The sequence below is a fragment of the Elephas maximus genome, chromosome 22 (genome assembly GCF_024166365.1).
Source record: "Elephas maximus indicus isolate mEleMax1 chromosome 22, mEleMax1 primary haplotype, whole genome shotgun sequence".
Taxonomy (NCBI): Eukaryota; Metazoa; Chordata; class Mammalia; order Proboscidea; family Elephantidae; genus Elephas; species Elephas maximus.
In genome coordinates, this window is record NC_064840.1 from 6,725,748 (window position 1) to 6,744,871 (window position 19,124).

General features: G+C 41.2%; 1 protein-coding gene across 4 annotated transcripts; it reads right to left on the minus strand.

Annotated features, from left to right (window-relative positions):
* Window positions 1-1,211: 1,211 nt before the first annotated feature.
* Window positions 1,212-19,075, minus strand: GTF2H3 (general transcription factor IIH subunit 3). 4 transcript variants are annotated; one of them, XM_049866440.1, is made up of 14 exons: window positions 19,002-19,075; window positions 16,308-16,387; window positions 14,588-14,694; window positions 12,689-12,855; window positions 11,252-11,314; window positions 10,220-10,249; window positions 9,867-9,895; window positions 8,162-8,236; window positions 7,088-7,141; window positions 3,908-3,976; window positions 2,965-3,100; window positions 2,812-2,848; window positions 2,674-2,731; window positions 1,212-2,183 (listed from the first exon to the last, which is right to left on the minus strand). In XM_049866440.1, exons 1-14 carry the CDS (start codon window positions 19,012-19,014, stop codon window positions 2,166-2,168), a joined length of 936 nt encoding a protein of 311 aa, XP_049722397.1. In that variant the 5' UTR covers window positions 19,015-19,075; the 3' UTR covers window positions 1,212-2,165. The 4 variants fall into 4 exon arrangements, with proteins under 4 accessions (XP_049722397.1, XP_049722396.1, XP_049722398.1 ...); XM_049866439.1 differs by having other exon boundaries at window positions 1,212-2,193; XM_049866441.1 differs by lacking the exon at window positions 11,252-11,314 and having other exon boundaries at window positions 1,212-2,193.
* Window positions 19,076-19,124: the final 49 nt, after the last annotated feature.

The window sequence follows — 19,124 nt, forward strand, 5'->3', positions numbered from 1 at the left end:
GAGAATTTTTCTTAAAGTTCTTTTGTGGTCATTTCTATTAGTATAGAATGTGAGCATCAAATTTCAATTCAACTATCAATGCAAAGTCTTGGTTTTTAAATATAGTACTTCTTATAAGGTTTTTTATAAGGAGGCCTGGTGACACAGTGGTTAGGGGCACAGCTTCTAACTGAAAAGTCGGAGGTTCGAACCCACCAGCGGATCTGCAGGAGAAAGATGTAGCAATCTGCTTCCATAAAGATTTACAGCCTTGGAAACCCTGTAGGGCAGTTCTACTCTGTCCTACAGGGACATCATGAGTCGGAATTGACTCAACAGCCATGGAATGGGTACTTCTTATATTAAAATATTGTCCTTGATGTGTTTCTTTCTCTTTGCATGACTGCTGGAAACATTTCCTGCAATCTTAGAGAATTACAAAAACTCCTAAAAATCATGTTTGTATTATTTGAAATAAAAAAACTTGGGGGAAAAAAAAAACGCAACAGAACAGGAATCCTTTTGTTGATAAAGCCTGAAGGACTGTCTTTAGAACTGCAGGCTGAACAGTTACTTGACTGTTTACTCAGTAATAGAATAATTTCGTGGCTTTGAAATGAACTGTTATAGAATAAGAAAGATCCCCACTTTTCTGCCATCAAAATATACATTACACTTAAAACCAGCCTGCTTTATCCAATGAAAATACCAAATAATTGAAATTTTGCTAATAGATTTCTTGCTCCCAAGATAAAATTACAAACATCAAATCTTTGGTCTAATACTTAAGTACTTAGAAATCTTACATTAAATACTTCATGTTGTTGTTGTGTGCTGCTGAGTCGATTCCAACTCATAGCAACCCTATAGGACAGAGTAGAACTGCCCCATAGGATTTTCTAGGCTGTTTTTTCTTTACAGGAACAGATCGCCAGGTCTTTCTCCCACAGAGCAGCTGGTGGGTTCCAACTGCCAACCTTTCAGTTAGCAGCCTAGTGCTTAGCCATTGTGCTACCGAGGCTCCTTAAATACTTCATACCAACCTATTACTGTGTAACAATATTTTCATCTATAATTTTGGCAGGATTTGAAATTAAAGCTCTTCAGAGGTGAATGAAAAAACTGTCTGGCATTTGGCCATCTTCATGTTAAAAAGTACACACTTTAAGAGGAGTTGAATGAACATGAGACAAAACAATGACTATAAAAATTCAAATTATTCTATTATAAAAATTTATATAAAGGAAACCACAAATAGAATAAAAACAGAGCTAAACAAGTATATAAAACATTTCAAATGAATAAGAGAGAAAACCTTATCAGCTTGCTGCAAGTTATTCATCTTTTAGATATACGCTTTACTTCCCACACAGACATACAATACTGATTTCGATTACATTCAATTAAGCTGTAAAATATTATTTTTAAAAGGCAACATATGCAAACAGATTCTCAAACTCAAGAAGTCACAGATACTTGCAAAGTGATCGTCAAAATCTTTGTGCATTTGTTAATAAAACCACAAATCCAGAATATAAAATCTCCCAGAAATTACCTAACCACTCAGTTACTTAAATAATACTTAGCTTCAGGGATTATATAAAGAGAAAATTCAATCTTAGTTACATACGAGGTTTCATACGCAAATGGGTTTTACAATATACCTTAGGTATGAACAAACCAAACCAACTGCTTATTCCTTAAGCCTTCCTGTACTCTGCTGGAACTCAAAAGGATGTTAACAACTTCATGATTTCATAGAAAAATAATTTTTGTATTGTTGAAATTAAAAATAATTTTTCTTTTCAACTCTAAAAGTTTTCACTATTCAGTCCAAAGCTTCTAGATAACACTTCTCCAATACTTATTTATTTCATTTAAAAAGAAAAGAATTCTATCTGGGACCACACTTAATTGTTAAGGGTCCATTCTCCCCAAGAAATTCCCTCCCAGAACTGCTCTGACCTTTCACAAATAAACTCTTAATGCAACTGTTTTTGAAGAAAAGTTTTCTAACAGACAACTGCACTCACTCCTCTTGCTCATTTAAGAACAGACTGTAGTTATTCTGTGACAAACCGATATTATTCTTTGGATAACGTCCACACGTGTACTGATGACATACAAAAGTATCTGCTAATACCTGAAAACTGAGATGAATGGTATCAATTTAGACACTAAGGATTCTATTTGCATGATGACTGCTGACGTTGACTGCTGGTTAAGGAAGAAGTACTGTGCTGATTAATGCCGTTAGTCCATAAGTAACCATGTGTACACTTTTCCCAACACTATGTTTAAATGTCACATATTATATATTTCACAGTAAGGACCTAGATTCGGTTAATCTGCTCTCCACCTATAATCAGTCACAACAGTCGGACTCTGACAAATGATCACCCCATTTTTAAAAAATTCACAAATTTGTGCTTTCTCACCCTTTCTGGACAAAATCCAGCCAGAAGATTAAAAAATACATTCCATAGAATGACTCCCCCAAACAAATCAGTCCCCCAGAAGTACAAGATGAGACTGCTGCTTTGGAAATATTTCCTGTGGGAAATGAATAACCAGGTTAAAAATAACCTTCTATGTATCTGTATCTTTCCAGACCCTTCCCAGCCCAGATCCTGCCTTACAGTTTCTACCACTAGCCCTGAAAGGTGGGAAAACCTTTTATTCTCAAGCAGATACTTTCAGTTTCTTTTTCTTGGCCTTCAGCACGGGAGGCAGAGAAATCTTAAATGCTGTCCTGAAATGAGAGGGGAAAACATTTTTTAACGCTGTCATCTCTAAACAGTGAGCCACCCACGCAGCCTCAGAGATACTCACTCGCATGTAGTACAGATAGGGCTGAAGTTGCAGAATACTGTGGATTTAGAGGGGGGAAAAGCAGGGTGATTTAAAAAGCACACAGTTGAGATATTTACTGCCCTCCCCGACAACACAGAAAAAGGGCAAAACAAAATAGGTCCCTGAACGTACTTGACAAGCACACAGAACAGACATAGCCAATCTCAATGAGGTTCCGATGACAGAAGCAGGCAGCCCTATAGTCAACGTGAATCGGGGGCGGGAGGATTAGCTGAGATCTCTGGTCTTGATCAGGAAGGAAAACCCACTGTAGGAAAAAGCAAGACACTTTTCCTTAAAATAAGGATAACCAAGAGTCTGAAAGGAAAAAAAAAAAAATGTTGCTGTCGAGTTGATTCTACTCATAGTGACCCTACAGGACAGAGCAGAACTGCCCCACAAGGTTTTCTAGGCTGTAATCTTTATGGGAGCAGACAGCCAGGTCTTTTCTCCAGTGAAGTGGCTCGTGTGTTCGAGCTGCCAACCTTTAGGTTAACAGCCAAGCGCTTAACCACTGCACCACCGGGACTCCTTAACCAGGAGTCAGGACATAGATATTTGTCAGCTAACACCCAGGGGGATAATAAATTAGGATTTTCCTTAAAAATCTATTGAGAAGTGAACTTTTTATTCATAATTACTGAGTAGGGTCCCTGGAACGTGCAATTGGTTAAGTGCTCGACTACTAATTAAAAAGTTCAGCCCACCTGGAGGCACCTTAGAAGACAGGCCTGGTGATCTGCTTCTGAAAGGTCATAGCGTTGAAAACCCCGTAAAGCACAGTTCTGTGCTGCACATACGGAGTTGCCGTGAGTTGCAATCGACTTGACGGCACCTGGTTTTTTCAGTTTAATTACTGACCACCTATTACATATAGGCAGTGCTGTATGAACAGTCATACAACATTCTGCATTTGGTTTATAGGGCTGGAGACTACCTGAAGCCCCTCCTCCTAAGCCACCATTTCTTCCTCTCCTTCAATTACTCGCATTAGCCATCTTGCTCCCATCCAGTCCACAGGACACAGTGGTCTTACTCCCCTCAGGTATTAGGTTCACTGTTCACATGTCCTTACCAGCAAATACTGCAGAAGGGAGGGCATCTGAGGCACCTTCAAGTACAGTCCTCCTGTGATGTCACAAGCCTACAAGACACACAAAGGGGTCACTGCCACATAAAGGCACACTTAGCTTTTCCAGGTGTGTGCAGTTCTGACCAGTAATTCTTTAGGTCTTCTAAAGTAGAGGGGGGTATGACACAGCATATTAACAGGGAACTGTCTCTACACGAACCACAGCCTAATCTACCCCGAGACCGGAAGAACTACATGGTGCCTGGCTACTACTACCAACCATTCTGATCAGGGCCACAGTAGAAGGACCCTGATAGAACAGGAGAAAAATGAGGACTAGAACCTCAAATTCCTTTAAAAAAAAAAAAAAAAAAAAAACTGACTTACCTGACTGTAAGACTAGAGGATTCCCTGAGACTATTACCCTGAGATACTCTTTAAATTTTGAAACAAAACTAGCCCCTCCAGTTACCTTTTAGCTAAATAATAGATTGGCTTCACAAAATAAGTATCACCCTTGAGTACTGTGCTCCTTTAAAAAAAAATCCATATGAGACCAAATGGTCAACAATTACTTCAAAAACAATGATGAGAATGCAAGGAGGCAGAGAAACTAAGTTAACAGAAACAGAACAACCAGAATGGGAACAATGAGAATGTTCACACATTGTGACAAATGTAACCAATGTCAGTGAACAGTGTGTGTAGAAATTGTTGAGTGGGAACCTAAACTCCTCTGTAAATTCACCAAAAACATTATTTTTTTAAAAAAAGAGAGAACTATCTCCTAGAGTAAGCAAGGGCCAGGCACTTCCAGCTACCTCCCAAGATATTCAGGTCCCTTACTTTTCCCCCAGGCCAACACCCTTTGACCATTTGGAGTTTGTAGTGCGGGTCTGTCTATGCCCTTTCTCCTGTGTGATTGCTACCAATAAATTTTTATTGTTGTCATGTTTACTCATTTTTATCATATATTTTTAATAGCAGCTTTGTTGAGGTATAATTCACATGCCATAAAGTTTGGTGTTCAATTCAGTGGTTACTACTATACTTATAGGTATGCAGCCACCACCACTATCTAACTCCAGAACGTATTTATCACCCAAGAAGAAACCCTGGATCCGTTACCAGTCACCCCCCCTTCGCAGCCCCCAGCCTCCAGCAACCATTAACCTACTTTCTGTCTGTATAGGTCTGCCTGTTACGGCATTTCATATAAATGGAATAAACAGTATGTGGTCTTCTGTGTCTGGCTTCTTTCACTAAGCATCATGTTTTGAAGGTTCATTCATGTCGCAGCATGTATCAACACCACATAACTTTTAAAAAATTTAGATATAATTTACATAAAATTCACTGTCTTAAAATGTGTGGTTCATTGGTTTATAGAACATTCACTATGTTGTTCAACCTTCACCCCTATCTAATTCCAGAATAGTCCCTTCATGCCCCAAAGGAAACTCCACACCTATTAGTGGTCTGTCCTACTTCCTTCTCCTCACCGCAGCAACCACTAACCTACTTTCTGTCTCCATGGATTTGCCTATCCTGGACACTTCACGTAAATGGATCATACACTATGTGGCCTTTTGTGTCTGGCTTCTTTTCACTTAGCATCATGTTTTCAAGGTTCCTCCACATTCTACCATGTATCAGAACTTCCTTATATAGCTGAATAATATTCCACTGTATGGATATACCACATTTTATTTCTCTACTCATCTGTTAATAAACATTTGGGTTATTTTCACTTTTTTGGCTATCATGAATAACACTCCCAGGAACATTCGTGTACCAGTTTCTATGTGGATGTATGTTTCCACTTCTCCTGGCTATATACCTAGCAGTGGAATTGCTGAGTCATATCGTAACTCTATGTTTAACATTTTGAGGAACTGCCAGACGATTTTCCAAAGTACCTGCAGCATTTTACATTCCCACCAGCAATGAATGAGGGTGCCAGTTTCTCCACATCCTTGACAACACTTGTTATTGTCTGTCTTTGATTGTAGCCAACCTAGTGTGTATGAAGTGGTATCTCACTGTGCTTTTGACCTGCGTTTCCCTAATGACTGAAGAATTGATGCCTTTGAATTCTGGTGTTGGCAAAGAATATTGAACATACTATGGACTGCCAGAAGAACAAACACATCTGTCATAGAAGAAGTACAACCAGAATGCTCCTTAGAAGCAAGGATGGCGAGACTTTGTCTCACATACTTTGGACATATCATCAGGAGGGACCAGGATATCATGCTTGGTAAAGTAGAGGGTCAGCAAAAAAGAGGAAGACCTTCAATGAGATGGATTCACACAGTGGCTGCAACAATGGGATCAAACATACAATGATTGTGAGGATGGCACAGGACTGGGCAGTGTTTCATTCTGTTGTACACAGGGTCACTATGAGTCAGAACGGACTCAACGGCACCTAACAACAACGATGACCAATGATGTTAAGCATCTTCCTGTGTGCTTACTGGCCACCTGTATATCTTCTTTGAAGAAATATCTACTCATATCCTTTGCCCATTTTTTAACTGGGTTATCTGTCTTTTTACTGAGTTGAGTATGATGCTATTTTCACAAAAAATTTTCTGAGTGTGACCTGAAAGGTCGGCGGTTCGAAACCACCAGTGGCTCTGTGGGAGAAAGGTGTGGCAGTCTGCTTCGGTAGAAATGTACAGCCTCAGAAACCTTATGGGGTTGCCATGAGTCGGAACTGACTTGACAGCAGTGGGTTTGGTTTTTGGTAATATTAACAATGGTAATTTTTGGATGACGGGATTATAAGGCTATTTTGGACTTCTTAAGTTATTTTTAGCACATTGGCCACTTTCACAAAGTCGACCATGTCTACACAAAAGACAAATGAAAGCTTGAAAGGGACCAGAGATGTTAGTGCTCTAATCTGTAGAACCACACAAGGCTAATCCCTAAAGACGTGTGAAGACTGGTGAAAGGCATTTAACTACAACCAAAAAACCAAACCCAACCCGTAGCTGTCAAGTCGATTCCAACTCATAATGACCCTACAGGACAGGACAGAACTGTCCCATAGGGTTTCCAAGGAGCACTGGTGGATTTGAACTGCCGACCTCTTGGTTAGCAGCCGAGCTCTTTACGCTAGTAACATGCCACACTTTCCTAATTACTAAAACCCAGCATACTTTTAAAACATACCTGTTGGAGGAGTCCTGAATCGGAGTCTAAAACACAGGCATCAATCAAAATACTCTGAAATGAACACTTAAAATTATTATAAGAATAATAGCAATAACGCCTACCTACAATTGCACATACTAAGTACCAGGCTCTGCTCTTAAAATGCTGTAGCTCATTTAATAGGAATCACTCTGCAAGGGAGATGTGTCATTTGCAGTTTGCAGCTGAAGCACCCAGGACTTGGCCAGGCTGTGGTCCCAGAGCTGTAAGCCCTGGTCTGCCTGTCTCTGAAACTCATGCTCTATCCACTACATGGCATTGCCACTTCAAGCTGGAAGATATCATGCGTGACTCTAAGAGCCATTTTAGGTTACCATTTAAGTTTCAAGGAAGTTTTGGGTTTTTTTTTAACACATCCAAGAAAAAAAATTGTATTGGCGATAATACACCTGAACATCACAGTTATTTGCAAAGTGAAAATACCAAATCTTTATAAACCTCACAAAAATAAACAGAGAAGTTGAGGCAAGGTTTATGGAGCAAATTCTAAGGTCAGAGGTTCTCAGCCTGGGGGCCAAGGGTGCGTTAAAAGGGCTTACATGAACACCACAAAACTACATGCAAAACTCTGAGTACAAGAGTGTCTGGGACAGGGCCCATCAAAGGACCCATCATATTCTCAAGGGGTTCAGGACCCAAAATAGAAAATGACTACTAAAACCTATTGTGTCGAGCCGATTCCAACTCACAGCGAACCCTGCATGACAGCGCAGAGCTGCCCCATGGGGCCCCCAAGGCCGCAACCTTTACAGAAACAGACTGCCACATCTTTCTCCCACGGATGCTGGTAGGTTCGACCTGCCGACCTTTTAGTTAACAGCCAGGTGCTGAACCACCGCAACACCAGGGCTCCTTAAAATTCCTTAAAATGACTACAACTGTGAACTGATTTCTTAATCCACTAACCAGACTATCTAGTCAAAATACCTAAGTTGGTCATCCAAACACTGAAATTAATTCCTTTCTCATGAAACAAAATATTCTTTAAAAGGTGGGCTCTCATATTCTTTAAAAGGTGGGCTCTCAATTCACCTGTTTCTGGGCCGCGAAGATTACATTCATGAAGTTCATATACTGCAAGGCACTGTCTTCTGCAGCTTTAATCACCTGAAAAACCGTGTCTCTGTTAACGCCTCCAGGCACATCCCGACACTCCCACTCAAGTGCCATCATGATACACTGCGAACTATACCCAAAATCATGTTTCCTAATCTGTTTCCTACTTACCAATATTGACCAATACCTGAAAGTATAAAGATGACAGCAAAAATTACCTCCAAACCCCAATGGCCAGAGATAATGCTTGTTAATGGTTTGATGAATATCTTTCTAGATAGCATCTATATGGGCATTAATACACTCGCCCCAAAAATATATACACCCCCCCAAAACACACATACACCCAAAACACACACACACGGAAAACACACACTCACATCCCAAAATCTACTTCTGTCAATGACTTTGGATGATCTCATCCTTGATGACTTGACAGATTCCCACATTTAACCAATCATCCCTAAAGGACAGCCAGGCAGTTTCCAGCGTCTCAGTTTTAAACAGTGCTCTGATGAACACCATCATATACCCTTTGCACACTTCTCTTAATTATCTCCTGAAGATAATCAGGGAGGCTGCTAAAGCGTATGCACCTTCAATTTTTGTGCAGATTATTAAATTACCTCCAGAAAAGTTATGCCAAAGTAACCCGTCCCCAGTGTTGCTATCAACCCAGGGAACTGCTGGATTTGTCATTTTTGCTGAGCGGTAAGCAAACAACAAAAAGCTCGTTATTTTACACTTACGCTTCTTTGCTTACTAGAAAGGCTGAACATATTTTTAAATGCTAACCGCCATTTGCGTTTTTTCTTTTGGAGTCTGCTCATGTCTTCTGCCCATGTTTATAGAGTGGAACTTGTCTTTTGAAATTTAACTGATGAGAGTTCCTCTGTCAGGTAGGTAGGCTGAAAATACCTTCCTAATAGTTTTTCTTTCATCCTTGTTTTGGGGTTTTTATTTTATGGAGTAGTAATCTTTCAAGTTCCACATCCTCCTTGGAAAGACACTCAACTCACCACCAAAGACTGTAAACACCTAGTTTCTTCCAGCACTTTTGCACCTTGCATTTTTACATTTAAATGCTTGATCTTTTCCAAAATGTGTTTAGGTGTAATCGGTGAGATAAGGATCAGCTTTACTTTTTCTCCTCAACAGCCAACCAATTAGCCCAGCCTCTTTTATTAATACCTTTTCTTTCCACTAATTTGAAGAGAGTCCTTTATCACAAATCAGATTCCCATATGCACTTGGCTTTACTTTTAGTCTCTTCCACCTTCTATTTGCCTGTAAGTACACCACGCTTTAGGATGTGCTATAATACCTAACAGGGCAAGCTCCTACCTACTGTTCTCTTTCACAAAGTCCTTAGCGATTCTCATTGACTTATTCTTCCAGGTCAACTTTTGAATTTCTTTTTTACTCTGAGACTGCACTGAATTCACAGCTTAATTTAAGAAAAATTGACATCCGAGAGCAAAATATTTCTCTCCATTTATTGAATTCTTTCATGTCTCTCAGAGTCTGGGAACTTTCGTTCATGTCCATTTTATAAACTGCTTGCTATTTCTAGATACTTAATATTTATTTCTTCTATTGTAAATGGAGTCTAATTCCCCATTTTGTTTTCTAACTGGCTATAGTTGGTATATGAAAACAGTACTGATTTTTAAAATCTTACCAATATCCTTGACTTCATTTCCTGATTATCTGTAAAAAGAAATAAAAAGACTACAATTTAATGGAGCCTTACGAAATACATAAATAAGGTTTTCTAACCAATTTTTGGAAACCCTGGTGGCATAGTGGTTAAGTGCTACAGCTGCTACCCTAAAGGTCGGCAGTTTGAATCCACCAGGCACTCCTCGGAAACTCTATGAGGCAGTTCTACTGTGTCCTATAGGGTCACTATGAGTCGGAATTGACTCGACAGCACTGGGTTTTTACTGGGAACTGATGTTTAAATAGTCCACCATCCTTAGGGCGGTAAGGTAAGTAAGATTATAGTTCTCCCAGGAAAACAAAGACTCTTACCTTTGACTTCCTTGTTCATTCTATGAATGTCTTATTTTATTAGCATTAAGGAAAAAGAAAAAACTTATTTAATAAATATTTATACTAAACAGAAAAATAGCCTCAAATTTTAGTTACACAAACCCAGCACCCACCTAATGAAAAAAGGAAATGCCCCTCTTTCCATGATGAAGACACAAGCAAGACTCCTCGGGGGTTCCACCAGATCCCAGATTTGAATATGGGGACCACAAGTAAATCAACAAGCCAATAATACGAGGTAACTCTGAATACTGTAAAAGTGACCAGGCACCCCAAATCATAGTCTAGGACAAAGGACTCACTGCATTCTGCCAATGATAAACCACACAAGACTGGGGGAACTTCCTACAAACGTGGATACGATTAGAAAGCTGTTCTTGCTCCAATGCTAAGTCCCAGACATCCCAGTCACTGTGGAGAAGTAGCTACTCACTTATGAAGCCTCAGGGTCAGCAAATGGCTTTTAAAATCAAATACTGCCCCTACCTCAAGAAAGATGAGGAAAAGAAGAAAAACCAATCCAATGTATAAAAATAAGAAGGAAACATTCCAAAGCAGCATTCATTGTGGGCAGGACAGACTGGAGAAACCAGTTTTCTATTTCTTCCCATTTCCAGTCTTTACAGTTCATCTTATAACAACTCAAAGCCAAGATCAATTATTTTTTGATTGCCCACCACTTTAGAATACTCAGGCCTCCCATTCTTGTGGACAGGCAGGGTTCTAAGAAATAGCACAAGTTAAAATCTGCTTATTCCGGAAGGTGCAGCCTTCATGGCACAGTGGTTAAGTGCCAGAAGGCTTATCAAAAGGTTGGCAGTTCAAAGCCACGAGCCGCTCAGTGGGTGAAAGATATGGCAGTCTGCTTCCGTAAAGATGACGACCTAGGAAACTCTATGGGGCAGTTCTACTCTGTCCTACAGGGTAGCTATGACTCGAAACGAACTCAACAACAATGGGATTTTTTTATTACAGAAGACACTGCCAGGATGATTAAAGAAGAAAGGATACAGCAGAGGGCTTTGGCGAGGGACCCTGCCAGCAGAGTTTCCATGTGTTGACCCTTTATGTCACCTGCAAATAACAACATTAAAAAGGAAATTTTTAAGTACTTTCTTGTTCTCAAATCATTTTCAAACCAAGGCATTCTCTTCCATGACTGAAATCAAACAATGACATTTCAAACTGGTTTTTAAAAACATTCTGAATAGAAAGCAGAGACTCAAACATATTCTTGTACACCAGTGTTCACAGCGGGACTATTCACAACAGCCAAACGGTGGATGCATCCCAAGCTTCCATCGACAGAGAAATGGATAAAGCAAATGTGGTGTCCAGCCATAGAATGGAGGAGAATTCAGCCATTAAGAGGAACGAAGTCCTGATACACACTACAACATGGACAAAACTTGAACACATGATGCTTTTGAGAACAATAACCTTGAAGGCTAGGTGGAAGGACTTGAATGGGGAGAGACAGGGGTCAGAAGAGCAGTTAAAAGTTATTGGAATCATCTAGAGCTGCAGCTTTCAGCCTGAGGAGTTTTGGCCCCCAGGGGACGTTGAGCAATGTCTGAAGACATATTCGGTTGTCACGACTGGAGGGGTGCTACTGGCATCTAGTGGGTGGAGGCCAGGGATGCCACTTAACATCCTGCAATGCACAGAACAAGCCCCCATGACAAGGAATCATCCTGCTCAAAATGCCAACAGTGCAGAGGCTGAGAAAGCCCTGACCTGGATGACAGATAACCAGGGTTCAGATTCTGGAGATACTTCTGATGCGAAATTGGTAAGATTTCATAGCTGATTAGATGTTGGATGTAAGGAGGAGTCAAAAAAGGCAAATGCTCTGAATTTGGAAAACTAGGTGGGTTAGGATGACAGAAATGGGGAATGGAAATGACGATGTCGTTCGGGGGAAAAGGTAATGAAACGAGTTGGGGACGCTAACGTTAAAGAGCCTGCAGGGACCCTAAGAGGAGACATCTGCAGCTAGAAAGACAGACCGCACTCAGAGACGCGGACTGGGAGGTATTCATACACGATTACTGAACATGGGAGTGGGTGCAAACATTCAGAGGAAGAAAAGAAGAAAATAATGTCCAAAATAAAACATATTTTGAGGGATGAGATCAACAAAGAGCCAGAAATGGAAACTAAGAAGGAATGATCCAGAAAAGAGGAAAAGCAGGTCACCAGGACATCCTGAGATGCCAAAGAGTGTGTTTCAAGAAGGAAAGGCTGGTCAACAGTGTCAGACGCCACAGAGGCAAGGCAAATAATGCACAGACTTCAAGGAAAACAATTTTTAAGAAGAAAAGAGGGAGTACCCTAGCACACAGTATCAACAACCTCAAATCTCTGGATTTAAACCCCCAAGGGCCTTCAAATTGAACTCCTTTGCAAAATAACAAGATGAAAAAGTAAATAAATAAAAGCTATTACTCTTGGTCATTAGGTCTTTAATCTCTTCGGCAATAACTTCATTTGCTGCTGTTAACAGCTCATATTTCCCGTCTTTACTTCCTGAGGGATTAAATTCAGAAGGAGGGTTGCTGGCTTCTCCGAAGAAGTCTCCCAGTCTGCCATTCTTTCCAGGATATAGGAATCGACTAAAACGGGGGGGGGGAGAAAAAGAAAAAACTAGTCACACCTGGACTTAGCACCCTCACCCAACAGCAAAATGGAATTCATCAGAGAAAACAAACAAAAATCACACTCATTCTGGACTTCTAAGATTTGATAACAAATTTCATTTTGTACAAGTGCACAAAATAGGCAAAGCAGCAAACTTGAGTCTACCACCACAGAACATCTGAGTGGTTCCAGTGTTTTCTAGAAAATGAGGGAAAATAAAGAGTATTAGGTTACAGTTTACTGATGTGCGGCAGGGTGCTCCCTGCTCTACTCTCTCAAAGGACCATCCAAAGAGAAGGTACCAAATTCTACCTCACTACTAGTACATTCTTCGAGGTACACATTATCCACTACAGCAGTTATAAAAACCTGGTCCGAGGGCCCCTGCAAAAGCTCTCCTAGTGCTTCGTGACTCTTGTGGCCATCACATACAGGACACTTTTGATAAAAAATGAAAGCGCTGTTAGAGCTTCCACTGATACCCTAACCAAAACAGCGTCATCTCTTGACTCAATGCTGATTAAAGCATACGGTGGTGATGGGTGTGGAGCACAGAATCCATGGGCTCGTTCATCCCACTGAAGGAAGTAGCCCAAAGAACAAAATTGGAGAACTATCTATGAACCTCACATGAAATATGTTGATAAACAAGTCACTTCTACTGCGATGTGACATTTAGTTAAGATGTAGAAGAGCTGTACCTTACATGGGGTCAGATTGTATATGAGTGGATGATGTGACAAACAAATATGGTCAAAATAATCCATAAACCCTTTACATACAGGTCCCTGGGAGGCACAAACAGCTTGTGCTTGACTATTAGCTTACAGGTTGGCAGTCTGAACCCACCCAGAAGAAAGACCTGGCAATCTGTTTCCATAAAGAGTATAGTCAAGAAAATTCCATGAGCAGTTCTACTCTGTAACACATGGCAACAGGCTGGGGTTTTTTTTTTTTTTTTTTTTGGTTTTTTACCATATACGCAGCCATATTTACAAATGAAGTGCAGACCTGTGTACCATCCTGCAGTAAGTCCAACACAGCCAGTGTTTACAGCAGTGTTGGAAAAGACCGTGGTTCTTCAGCCGAGCACTAGATGGAGTCGTTGGCTTGGGTGTAGAAGCTGATATTATGAGAACAATCCGTTATTTCTAAATACCAGGCCACACGCAGGGCAGCAAAATCGTCCCACCGTGAGAGTGGGAGTTAAGACCCAGTGAAGGGAAAGCAGAATGACATCTCTCACTGTACCCTCACTCCAGGGCAGACACCTAACGAGTAGGGTGGGGATGGAAGCTGCCTGCCCCCCCACCCAGAGTTTTGCTCTCTTTCTGCTTAGCGAACATAGTTGAATCTGTGTCTCGTTATATGTACATATAACACAACTCCACTATATATTAACTAACAAGGTTTTCAATACTCATGTTGTTGTTAGGTGCCATTGAGTCAATTCTGACTCATAGCCACCCCATGTGACAGAATCGAAGCGCCCCACAGTTTTCTAGGCTGTGATCTTTACACCACCAGGACTCCTTTCAATGCTCACACCTGCTAAAAATGTACATGTACCGATTCCTGATACTGTAGCTATGATTCATGGGTGCAGAATTTTTTTTTTTCCAACTCAGAGTACAAACAGTGCCAGTTGGCACCAACGCCTCACAGATGTTAAGCATTAAACAGGAAGGGTAGTGACAATGGTCCTACCTTTCGTGAATGTGACTTGCTATCACGGCAAGTTTGTTGGAACGATTCATGAATAAATGGGAATTTCCCAACACCATCACAGCATCTATGCATTTTGATAAAGTGAACTGTTGGAAAACCGAAGACATTTCAAAGATAGATTAGCGATCCAAATACGTATGTCAGGCCTTGAAATGACTAACAGGCAATCACAATTACTCATTGCTAAAAATGTGCTCAGGAGCTCCCCTCCTGCAAAGCCATTAGCAAAAACCCTTGAAAACTACAGTCCTCGTTTTACTTACGTCAGATATTCAGAACAATATCCCAAAAATATTTTTCGCGTAGCATTTAGAGAATAACAAATGTCTCATGTCTTCTGTGCAGGTATCACTAGCAAATTGTCGCTACACATGGAATAGATACTTAATACATACATGATACCGTATAATACATGATTACATTGGTGATTTCTAAAACTTTTCAAATCAGTCATCTGCTAAACATGCAGATATCCCTTCTCTCGTGGAGCTCACATTCTCACAATTGTAATGTTAACTGTCCAAGTATTTTTGGTGCATGCTTTTTATCAAGATGAGGAAGTTCCCTTCTATTCTTAGTTTGCTTTGGTGGCACAGTGGTTAAGCACTCAGCTGCGAACCGAAAGGTAAACAGCGCAAACCCACCAGCCACTCCTCGAGACAGTTATGTGCCTTCTGCTCCCATAAAGACTACAGCCTTGGAAACCCTATAGGGCCATTCTACTCTGTCCTATAGGGTCGCTATAAGTCGGAACTGTCTCGATGGCAAAGGATTTGGTTTGGGGTTTTTTTTTGGTCGTGGCAAGTAGTTCTTTGTATATATTACTGGATTTGATTTGCTAATTATTTTGAAGATTTTTTGCATCTATGCTCATGAGAGTTTTCTTTTTTTGTACTGTCTTTACCTGGTTTTGGTGTAAAGGTAATACTGATCTCATAAAATGAGTTTGGAAGTGTTCCTTCTTCTGTTTTCTGGAAAAGATTTCATGGAATTGGTGTTACTTCTTTAACTGTTTGGCAGAATTCTCCAGGGAAACTATCTGGGCCTGGAGATTTAACACCAATTCTACACGATCTCTTCCAAAAACAGAAGTTAAGAAAAAATCTAAAGCAAATAATAAAAATTAGAGCAGAATTAAATAGACAATAGAAAAACAATTGAAAGAGTTAACCAAAAAAAACCTATATACACAATCAATATATGAAATGTTCAGAAAAGACAACACAGACTCAAGCAGCAGGTCAGTGGCTGCCAGCAACTTGGGGGGCGGGGGACAGAGACTGACTGCACACAGACAGGGTGGAACTCTGCAGGAAGACAGAAATGTTCTAAAGAGGGATTCTGCTGGTGATCGATTACACAACTTTATGAATGTACTAAAAAAATCACTTGTACGTTATCATGGGGGAATTTTATGGTATGTAAATTATACCTTCATAAAGCTGTTTTATGGAAACCCTGGTGGCGTAGTGGTTAACTGCCACGGCTGCTAACCAAAGGGTTGGCAGTTCGAATCTGCCAGGCGCTCCATGGAAACTCTATGGAGCAGTCCTACTCTGTCCTATAAGGTCGTTGTGAGTCGGAATCGACTCAACGGCACTGGGTTTGGTTTTTGTAAAGCTGTTTTTTGTTACAAAGCAATATAAACACGTTCTCAGTTAAACCAGAATCATCCAAAGGCTTCCTTAAGCAGTCTTACCTGAGATTCTTTTAATGCTTGCTTTCCCCACCAAATTGGGTTGGTGTCAACTATGATCACTAGAAGATTCAATTCATCTTCTGAAAATGTTAACAACAACAAAAAAAAATACATTAGTCTCATGAGAGTGAATCACCGCTAACATTCCCCATTAGTACAATTTAGAGCAAGCACCAACACATGCTTTTATATGTTTATCATCCCACAGCCATATTAACAGAAGGCCAAATTCTTTTAAAGATTTAAAACTTAGTGGGTCCTGAGCACGCTCTCGCCTGCTTTCCATGTGATTGTACCTTCCCCCTTTCCTCCTCCAAGCCACTGCGTTCTTTCTTGTGTCACAGGAGTAAAAGGTCTGACAAATTCAAGGACCAAAAGCAATGTTACCTCTTTCTTCCCAAAGCCTTCCACAGGTCTTCCAGCAAGAGATCCTGACTCCCTCCTCTCAGGTGAGAGGGAATGCCAGCCTTCTCTGCACCAAGCACTGGCATATATAATCCCATAATCCTGTTTTATACTAAAAGCAACCCAACAAGGGACATATGAATGCTGTCTTTCATCAGTTATAAGCATTCCTTTTTCCTTTTATTTTTATATTTATGAATCCTGTCTTTCATCAATTACAAGGCATTCCTTTTTTTTTTTTCATTAAACTCAGGGTGGTGCCTTACTATTAAAATTGACAGCATGTTTTGTCTCTTCAGAGGTACATAAAATAACAGCATGTCATCTTAGATTACATGAAATACAGTATTCTCATTTTGCAAATAAGAGCAAGTTGCCCAAAGTCACATGTCCTGCTGGCAAGTGGCAAAGCCAAGACCTTGCTGTAAAGACAGATCTCCTTGACTCTAAAGACTGTAGTTTTTCATTGCCCCACAGCCTGACTCTGACCACTAGCTGCACCAATGGACACTCCTCTAATGACATTTAGCTCTCACTACCTCATGTTAGTTAGTTGTGTGCTTCTCATCTCTCTTCCCAGCCCTGCTCACTAAACTGTGGAGGCCTTAAAGAATGATTTTTGCTAGTCTTGGGACAAATGACGTAATAAGTGTAAATCACAAAGTGGCTAGCACAGAAAAAAAAGAAGCAGGGCTTTAATAACTGTCTCTCCCACAGGCCCTCACTTCTCTACCCATAAGCCCTCAAACCTTTACCTGTATTCCCCATCAGGCCCCACCTCACAATTCTCAGAACCGTTAGTTCTCTGATGTTACCAAGACAGCCTGAGAAAAAGAGAGTATGTTGCCTGTGTGGAGAGTTATGTGTATCAGTACATCCAAAATGTCCCTGTGAACGTCCTTTGGGTCTCGACCTCCTCATCTGTAAATAGGGACAACAAAGCCAGGTCTGCCCACTGCCCTGACAGGGAACACAAAAGAGAATCCCTGATGGAGCAGGAGAACAGTGGGATGCAGACCTCAAAAAGACCAGACTTATGGTCTAAGACTGGAGGGACCCCAGAGGTCATGGCCCCCAGACTCTCTGTTAGCCCAAGACTGGAATCATTCCCAAAGCCAACTCTTCAGACAAGGATTGGAGTGGACTATATAGACAAAATGATACTGGCGAGGGGTGAGCTTCTTGGCTCACGTAGACACGAGACCATGTGGGCATCTCCTGTCTGATGGCAAGATGAGAAAGCAGGGGGGACAGGAGTTGGGTGAATGGACATGGGGAATACAGGGTGGAGAGGAGGAGTGTGCTGTTATATTAGGGGGAGAGTGGCTAGGGTTACACAGCAAACTGTGTGTAAGTTTTTATATGAGAGACTGACTTGATTTGTAAACTTTCACTTAAAGCACAAGAAAAGAAAAGCCAGGTCTGCCCCCCTCAAAGGGATGTCGTGTATATTAAAACAGATAAGAGAAGCATGGACCATTTTTACACCCTCAGAATGGATCTTCCTATTTCTTCTCTTGCTCACACAGTCCATTTTCCACACAGCAAACTGATCTTTCAAAAATGTAAATTAGATCATAATATTTCTTAAGTATGCATCACACTTAAAGCTCCAGCTATGCGGCCCTGCATGATGCAGCACCTGGCAGCTCTCTGGTCTCATCCTCTTCTACTGTCCTTCTAGTTCAGTCTGCTCCAGCCATCCTGGCCTCCTTTTTCTTCCCTCAAGACATCATGCTTCACAGCTTGTAGTTTACTGTATGAATAAATGCCTCCCCACCTTCGCCATCACCAGGTTCCCCAGTTCTGTCTTCTCAGTAATGTGGCGTCTTGACCTGCCACAAGGCCTTTGCACTTACAATGCACTCCCCCAGGAACTTCGCATGGTCGACCCAAGTCTTAGTTTAAACATTACGATCTTCCCTGGACTGAAGTAGCTCTTGCTCCCTCCACTAAGCACAAGCTACCACATCATCCTATCATATTGTCTTCGTGGCTCTTGTCATCCCTTGAGATTATTTTTGTTTTCCTGCTCATTGTCTGTCTCGCCCACTAGAATGCAATGCCATGAGAGCAGAGACCTTGTCTATCATGGTCTCTGCTGTATCCTCAGCGCATAAAATAATGCCTAGCACACAGTACCCGCTCCACATTTACTGAGTGAACGAATGAATGAATGCATTCGCTACTCCTCTAAACACCAAATACGTCCCATCCAGCCGAAAAACTACACTCCATTTCGCCGGTCCTGGCCGGGCAGAGTCCGCCCAACCCCGGCGCAACTCTCACCGTCTGAGACCATGGCGGCCTCCGCGCAGAGCCAGCAGCAATCGGGCGACCGTCGGGAATCCGCGGACCGACTTCCGGCGCTGCCCAGTGACGTCGGGACAGGTTTGGACGGGGCCGCGCCGT